General features: G+C 41.1%; 1 protein-coding gene across 3 annotated transcripts in view; it reads right to left on the bottom strand.

Annotated features, from left to right (window-relative positions):
- The window catches only part of LOC109960527 (nck-associated protein 5-like), a 134,189-nt gene that overhangs the window by 81,895 nt on the left and 43,118 nt on the right, over nucleotides 1–9,176 (bottom strand). For 2 of the 3 annotated variants that reach the window (XM_020600684.1, XM_020600686.1), the window contains exon 3: nucleotides 7,482–7,555. The exons of the other annotated variant lie outside the window; for it this stretch is intronic. In XM_020600684.1, coding sequence (XP_020456340.1) covers nucleotides 7,482–7,555 — 74 coding nt within the window. The remainder of the gene's footprint in view (nucleotides 1–7,481; nucleotides 7,556–9,176) is intronic. 3 annotated transcript variants of the gene reach the window in all.

Raw genomic sequence — 9,176 nt, 5'->3', positions numbered from 1 at the left:
GCCGGAGGTTCAGAAGTGTGAAATGCAGGACCACTAGACTGAAAAACTCTTTCTTTCCCTCTGCCACCAGACTCCTAAACAGCTGACATGAGTTTATTACCAGGAAATATGTCACGTACTGTTTACATTCTCGGTTTGCACATGCATAATTGCACATTGTTGACTACTGCACATACTGCTCCCATGCAGCATACTCTCTATTATATTCTTATATATTTTTATTTTACTGCTGCATTTGCTGCTTAAAGTGCCTCAGATTTTGTGTTACTTATTTTTCTACTTTATATTTCATTTGTATTTTGTGGCATTCATTGTACAGGGAAACACGTTTCCTAACTGTGCATATGACAAATAAACACTTTGACCTACTCAAGTGCAAGTAGCAGTTCAACAATGTAAAACTATTCTATTACAAGTACAAAAGTAAAGGTGTGTTTTGTCTTCTGGGGGTACTGACGCGTAAAATTCGGGGTGTCTCAAACTCATTTTTGCCACACAACAATGCAACAACCACCAGTGCCATTTTATAGTGTGAATATAAATTTTGCATTGTGATCAAAAAATTAATTTGAAAAATGAATACTCTTGCAAAGACTTTGTAAAAAAACAAAACAAAACAAAAAATGTTATATTCACACTTCAATTCCATGATTTTAATCCCCTGCAGCTTGATCACAGATGAGTGACCAGAAGCAGCCAGGGGAGGCCAGCAGGCATCAGTTGATCTCATCAGCCGGTCAGTTCTGTCTAGGTGTGTGTTCTGAGTCAGGCATTAATCACACAAGAGGACAAGAAAAGCTTTGTTTCCTTCATGTCTGTCCAGTGCACTAAAGATGATTAGCATATGTGTGGTGTTTAAGCTCCAACATGCTTCTGTGAACAGCTATTTAATGTCTGATACAACTGAAGAAAAGTAAAGGGAGTAAGATGATTTTGAAACACACCAGAGGTACGATGGTGCAGGAGATATTTAACTGTCAACATGGCTAGACTCTTTTTGGAAAGGGGGGGTATGGAGCAAAGGAAATGCCAACATGAAGACAAGCAGCATGTTTGTTTATAAAACACAAGCCCACTCAGTATCTACATGGCTGAAAACATCAAACGCCCAGACAGATGCAAATCACATGCTAGGTCATGCTGCAAAAGGCCCTCCAGAGACTGAGAGTCTATTTGGGTGTCATTTAACTTCTGTGTGGCAAGATGAAGCGAGTAATACAATGAAAGCGATAATGCACCTCCGTCATGTTTCATTAAGCAGGGGGACGGCGGTGGAATGATGGTGGTCCAGAGAAACATCATCACCAAGCGAGATTTTCTCTTTGTGGAACTCAGGAAATGCTTTAAGTCATCATGGCTGGAATGAGCAGGATTAACAGAGCTCATCTTTAATTAATCTCAAGCAAATCTTAACCAATTATGTTTACATTCCTGTATGATTATGTTAAACAACAGACTATTATGTAGTAATGTTAGTGGTATCTCACACTAGTGCTGCTGTTAGTGGTAGTGCCTCTAAAAACACCATATTTTAACTATGCCACTATGCTGTCGTAAGACATTATTAGCTTGTCTTTTTTCTATTACCTGAGGATTCGGCACATTTTGCTGTCATTAAAAAGCTATTATCCTCTATTGTGCTGTAAGGCAACCAAGCAAAAACAGTACACGATGTAAAATGTGGTATAAAGGTTGACAGAAATTGACAAAATTGAGATGATGGTATTGTATTGATGCTTACATGCAGTATTTTTAATAATACTCCTAAAATTCTCTATGCAAATTTCAAGCCCAATTCAGAGCTTGTACTGCCCACATTCACAAATGACACCTAAAGACTGATAGAGGTGAATGTTTGTTGCCTCAAACACTGATGTGATAATGTTTTTTTTTACATTTATATGCATCGAGAATATCATAGTTTTGTGCCATGAAACAAACAGATTTCTCTCCAAATCAGACTTACAGTGTACTGAACAATCAGCAGTTAACGTGGTAATAGTCTATTGATGTTAAAATGCAATACCTTCAACAATACAGTCTTAAGTTCTTCCTAAACAATCAAAATCTACCCTCCAGTGGGATGAGATCATTACTTTTCCTAATGCAATCAAATGATTTCTGCTTTGGCAGTAGAAGTATATTCAACTACTGTATATTGTGTCTTGAATGTGCGATTTAAAAGTATTTGCACCACATAAAGCAATGTCACTCCAGCAATTAATTTATTTCACTGATTTAAAGAAACAGCAGATTATATTAATCATCACTCTCCAAAGAAACACACTCTTAAGACACACGTGTTGTGATTTTCACACATTTATATCCCCTTGCTGTTTATTCAGAGAGATGAGAGAATGTTCTCCAAAGAGACCAGAGCTGGAGGACTTCCACCAGCCAAAACCACATGAGATCTATCAACAACCCAAACCACAAAGGTTCTGTCAACAACAAAAGCACACAGGATCTAATGCTCTTCTTATCTTAAAGTGAGGATGTTCTCCAAAGCGCTTTGCAGCACACATTAGCCAAAATAACGGCCTGCTTCCATGAGCACAAAAGGAGCCACAGCACACTCTCCCAGAGCTGATCTTGATTAAAAAAAAAATCTTTTCATTGTACAATGAAAAAAAACTCAAATTAATAGACCTGAATGCTGTATGAACCTTTATTTTATCAAATGTACAACTGACAATACCGTAGTGACTGACATTGAAATCCCTGAGAACTCACTCAGACAAACAGTGGTAATTAGTCAGTATGCAGAACCCCACTGAAAAAGACTCAGCGCTTAAACAGTGCTAATTGCTCCTAGGACTGCAGATAATGCGCTATTCAGTCCAAACACCAAGAATACGTGTCAGAAGCTCAGTAAAGCGCTGCTGTCCGTGTTGGGAAACCACTACACGCCAGCTGGCAACAACAGGAATTGTTTATTGCAACACTACATACATATAGCTGCAGGGAAAGGATACAGTATATCCATTATGATAAGTGCAGATATATTTTGAGAATAAGTGCAGTAGACAGATGCTTGTGCACCAGAAAAGAATCATAAAGGCTCAGATGATATGCAGAGAGGGAGGCAGTACAGGGGGATAGGCATAGCAGATCACTACTTAAGTGCTCCTAGCCAGTGTGCATGGGAATGCAGCACTGCATCCAGCTATGAAATGACCTTGAGGGAGCATCAATAAAAGGCTTCATTAACCCATTCGATTAACCTCTTCCTATCATAAGGTCCATAAACTGCATTTTAGCCTGGCCTGGACTTTGCACATGAATCGGGGCTGGAGAGTTTGCCATTTACAGGACCAGGGAGACAAATGCATCCCCAGTCAGACTCAGTGAGTACTCATCAAGATAAACTAGCAAGAGTTGGCTGGTTATCAGAGGGCACAAGAGATGGCACCTCCTTTACTTTTGCTCCATGGAGTTCATCACCATATTTGGAGCTCTGGTAGATAGAAATGGCTTTTTGCTAATTATACTCAGATTGTTCGTGGAAATAACACAAAACAAATTTTGAGGAAAAATGCACATGGACAGGGTAAAAGGTTTAAATTCCATTAGTGCCTCAAGGTCCCAGTGAAGGTTTCACAAACTGATTTATTTATCAACTGATGGCTCCTTTGAGATATTTTGGAGTCTGGGCCATAAAGGGACCTGTAATGGATGAATTAGACTAAACCATTCACTTCAGAGGGCACACAAATATACTTTGGGAAGATATTAGATCTCTTTGGAGCTTAGCATAATCAAATTATGGCATTAGACTGGTCAACTTATCAATTTAAAGTTGTAAAATGCATGGCTCTTGACCAAGTGAGAAGCAGATCCTTGGGGCGTTGGAGGGCTTGCAGGAGGCTGAACCTTATCCACCTCCTCCTTGACAGAACAGTGCTTACCACACACTTCAGCTGAGGATTATGGTCTTTAATCTTGCTCAGACTGCCAGCAGCACACAGACGCCTTTGAGGCCAAATATGCCTTGTAGTAACATCAGCCAGGTCTACATTTGTTAAGCTCTCATTTAGCCTGTTGTTTTTGTCTCTCACTGAAGCTTGCTGTCCTCACAAGAGACTCAATCATCATCCCCTAAATGACAAAACTAGGGAATATTCAAAGTCTCAAAGAGTGTTTGAGCACTTTTGAACAGAGCATTAGTTCTCCTAAAAACTCTGTTCTTAATAGCTGAAACAGTTAGGGCAATTATGAATGAGCTGATCAAACTATTCAAGTAAACCTAGGGATTTATAGTGATAAAAATAAAACCACAATTTAGAAACAAATTCAGTCAGTCTTTGATTGTTGCTTTCACTTCCACCATCCAAAACTATCTTCTTCGGATCCATCAAGGACAAATTGGCAGAAATGTTGAGCAGTTACATGACAAAACTGTTCAATTTGTAATTCTACCCACAGGCAAATTCACTACCACAAAGCAAGTCCTATTACCTATAATCCCTCAGAGAGGCACACATCTGATCTGACCTCTGTTGCCCTATGAACATGACAAATAGCTTATTGATGTCCTTTCGGTTGCAGCTGCAGCCACCTGCTCCTGCAACCTGTCCTAAGCTCTGTGGGCCTCCAGCTGAGTCCCCCTGCCTCACCCCTCAACACCTCCCCACCTCCAAGTTGCTCTGAGCAGGGCTCAGTGGCTGTTGGCCACTCTCCTCATGCCTCCTTGTCTCTCGCTGTCTTCCAAGGTGTGGAAAGAGTCACAGACAAACACCATCTGCTCCAGCATAAAGTGGCAGGTGAGGCCAGCTTTGGGCCAGGTGACCCGTCACTTGCCCGCTACGGTGGGTTCAACCCACTTAAAACAAGGTCAAAAGAAGATTCAGGAAAACAAAAACACCAGTTCAGCAGAGTGAAAAAAATAATAATCTGCATTGTCTTAATCTTCACACAAGATTACACAGTCATGGTGCCTTGACACAGCAGTTTGTCAGAAAGAGGCCATGCAAACTCATCTCCATGTTCTTCATGCTTTTTACTGCTGCAGAGGATCCATATGTTCCTCCCACACATCTGTAACTCACATAAGCCTTTAATAAACTCAATTTTCCTCAGCAAACCCAGCACAGAAGTTTGTCACCCCTACTACGGATTGTAAAAAAAAAAAAAAAACATTTTCTCATATCTAACCAATGTACACTATAAACAACTAATGAATATCTGGAAACCCTGGATCAGTGCCCAACTGTATGCTTTGTCTGATGTTGCCAAATTTGATGTTGACACTGCGGCGTGGAGCTTTTGTTTCCGTCTGTCAAGGCCGTGATCACAGTGAATAGAGGGAACAGGAAAGCCTGGCCAGCATCCCACTGGGGTTTTGTGCTCCATCAGGCTGCGACTGAGTGTGAGAGACGGTGTGTGAGTGTCACTGCTTGCATGCTGAGGATACAGCAGATGCTTTTGACACACAAGAACATTTCTTTTATTAGATTAATTAAAAAACTACACCTTTTATTTATTTAACGTTCAGCACCTGTAGAACAAAATTCATGCACGTCTGTGATGCTTCTTAAACCAACTTTTGACCACACTCATATCTGCTTAGTTCCTTCACATTTTCCTCTTCAGCATCACAAAATACCACTGAAAGGTTCTGTAGTGATTCAGTGAAAGTCTCTGAATCTCCCTTCCAAGTGGAAGAAGCACTAACCAGAGCAAAGAAGAAATTTAGTGACAGGTTCATTTGACACATCTACAAGAATATTCAATATATCTACATCGACATCTACATGTCTCAAAAGCATATTCTGGTTAAAAAGAAGTCAGAATTGTCCAATCTGTGTATTTCAGCAGTGTGAAAGTAACCTTTAATATGACACAACGAGAGACATGAATGCAGTGGGTCACTGGGTCATGAGGCAGGGTTGCTGAGATCTAGAGGAATGCAAGGGGTCTTGACAGATTGATGGGTCCTATATTCTGAGGCATGGAGGGAGACATCTACAGCATCGTGAGATGTTGCCTAATAAGGGGAAGGAGGTGGTATTTTGACTAGCAGTCTGTGTTTTAGCTGAACAAAAGCCTTTGTGAAGTCATTTATCACTGTCGCCACTCGGAATCAAACAACAATGAAAAAGAAATGAGAACAAATCCTGCCTGGTGGTAGGGTATTTCTGAAAACTGACCTTCAGGGACGAGCATGGCTCAAAGCATGGCTCTAGCTGAATATGTGTTTTGTTTACAGCATTTCAGTGGTTGCATCCCAGCACTTCCCACAGTAATACATGGCAAAAAGAGACATTATGCTCACTGGGTATCCTAACAACATGCAGCATTTTCCTCAGACAAACCTGAACCACAAACCCTGGGCTCATCTTCTTGCTCTTATCAGATCTTCAAAAACAATAGTTATTATTATTAGAGAACTGCATGTAATGTACATTTATCTGGGGCTTTCACAAACGATCATAGATGAGAGAGGGACAACAGACAGAGCTGAGCTACCAGCTGAAGCTGTGTTGAGCACAGTAAAAGAACACACAGCCCAGTGGTCAAACTTAAGATGAAAATACTTACTCAGTTACTTTGCCTTCCATCTGCACACACTTTCACACAGGTGCATTAAAGCCCTTATAGTACAATTCCACATAGTTAATAAAAAGACATTATAACAACATAATGAAAAAATCTTTAGCATGATTTTACAATTCAGAAACACACATCAAACTTTTTAACTATTTAAGGAATTTACCAAAATCTACAGCCATGGTGATTATGGGTAAGACGGCCACTCAGTGCAAGTTCATGACTTTGGAACCAGCTGGTTCTTCAGGCGCAAACACTCTGGTTGTTCTAAGTGGCCTATAGGTCACTCTGGGTGTCACCAACGACGAGTCCCTGTCCTCTAAAGATTGGTGGGGATGACTGAGATGGGAGGGTCATTCCTTTACACATCACTTCCTTTATTAAGGGGCTATCCCAGCCTCCTAGTAAAGATGATGGTCACTGGTCATCCATCCCCCCCTATGTCCAACCCCTAGTCCCTTTTTGCTCACTCAGGAGGAAAATTACTTTGAGCCAGGGGACTACAGCTCCATTGAGATGGAGAGAGGCCTGTACAAAAGAGAGTGAAGTTTAAAAAATTGTCTCCCTTTTCTACGGGGGCAGTGTGTCACTGGAAGGGCTAGGATGATAGGAGCATGGAGGGGACAAGGTCATTAGATTGGCATCTCCATAAGCTCTTCATTCCCATTGTCTGGGCAAAGCTGTTCTAAAGGACCTCTATGAGAAATGCCCCCAGTCAACCCCACACTGTGTCCAGACTCTCCCCTTTGTTTCCCACTTTTTAGTGTGCTTCCAACACAAAAAACATTTCTCAAAAACAGCATACAAAGCTTGTCTTGCTGTCAAAACCAAACAACATTGTTCTGCTGCCTCTGGCTGGGAATGGATTGCAGGCAGCTGCTGACATCCTGAGGTTATAAAACATCTGCCCAGAAGTCTTGAGAAACTCTTACCTTCGGACATTTCGGCGCTCCTCCTCAAGCTGTTTTAGAAGCTCATTGATGCATTTGTTGGCGTCCATGTATTCCTGCCAAGATGAGATGGGAAAAGCCAAAAGTAAACAATGGGAGTCATCATCCTAAGCATTATCATCTGAGCCAAACAGAGAACATTCACTGACCAAAGGCATGCAATGCTATAAGTTATGTATATACAGTATATACACATGACTTGTGCGTACACGTTGCATATGTATTCACTGTGTATTCCCTCCAATTTGTTTTCATTTAATGTGAAGAACAGCAAACCGGAATGTTTTTCAAAAGGTACGATTTATCATTTATCTCTCGTCCTCTCTCTCTCTTCTCTTTGCGTGTAACACCAGAAGCACCTCAGTGGAACTTCTAACAGCTGGCCCAGTAGCCAGGCCAGCTGTGCAATGTCAGATGGGAATAGCCCCACACTCACAAAACGTGCGCTACTGATTTACAGCACAGACAAAATGAGCAATGGCTAAGAGGAGAATGAATAAAACAGATGTCAGAATTTTTTGGCTTCGGTCTAATGATTTGTCTCTTAGTGGTCTGACTACATACAGTGGGGTGGGGGGCAACTGTAAGAAATAGGCCACATAGGCACCATACATCAACCATCTGGGTTTTCAGACATTCAAGGTCTACCTACAGCACATAACACAGCCAGATGTGACTTGATGCAGTCAGATCAGTGCAGTCTAGGTTTAAGACTAATTAATTAGATGTTAGCTTGACAGTTCATGATCCATGTCCTGGGTAAATGCTTATCTCAGTGGGACAGATGCTCTCTATTGATTTCTACACTCTTTGGTCATGTGCTTGCAGAGTGTAATTGAATAATGGGGATTCCGATGAAGAGGTCACAGGAATCTTTGTCTAAATAAATAAAGAAAAAAAAGAGAACGTCCATGAGTCATTTATTTCGTGCCCACTGTTTTGGGCATATACCAATTTGTGTGTTGTCTGTATTTTCTCCCTCATAGCATCCATTTTCCTGTGCTATTGCTGTAATCTCAATTCTCTGCTTAGTCACAGACCAAAATAAATAAGAAAGTGAGTCTTTTGAACCACACAAAGTCCAAAAACAAACACTTTGCCTGTGAAGTTATAAAAGTTATCATTATAACAATACAGTATATCATAAGATATTTCTCTGGAACTATTGTACATTGTGAATCTGAATCCCATATACAATAATGCAAAGCCAAAGACCAAAAATTACCAGAGGGTTAAATGACCTCCTTTTCAACACCGCTCCTGTGTATTCATTTCACTCACTGTTTTCACACACAGTATCAATAAGCTTATAACACAACCCAAGAGGAATAATAAATAACCTGTCTGCAGTAATGTAGGAACTGATTCTGACCTCCCTATGACCCATGTCCGATACCTGCCCAGACTTCAAGTACTTCAGCTGTCATTGTATGGGCTTTTTTAACCCTTGGCCTTGAGAGTAAACTTGCAATAGACCAGATGTCCAGAAGCAGAAGCTGCAGGTCTAAATACAGTAAGTGCCGATGTTTCATCTCCTCGCTCCTCCAGGGGAGCCGCTCTCCCACTACTGCTTCTGAAGCGATTACTGCACTTAATCTCACATCTGAGACTGCCACTCAAACACACACATCATTGCCAGCTAGCCACCGATGCCAGCAAAACATGGCCCAGGCCCAG

Source organism: Monopterus albus, unplaced genomic scaffold (assembly GCF_001952655.1).
Source record: "Monopterus albus unplaced genomic scaffold, M_albus_1.0 scaffold48.1, whole genome shotgun sequence".
NCBI lineage: Eukaryota > Metazoa > Chordata > Actinopteri > Synbranchiformes > Synbranchidae > Monopterus > Monopterus albus.
Note: the sequence above shows the minus strand (reverse complement) of the source record. Positions and strands in the feature narration are given on the sequence as shown.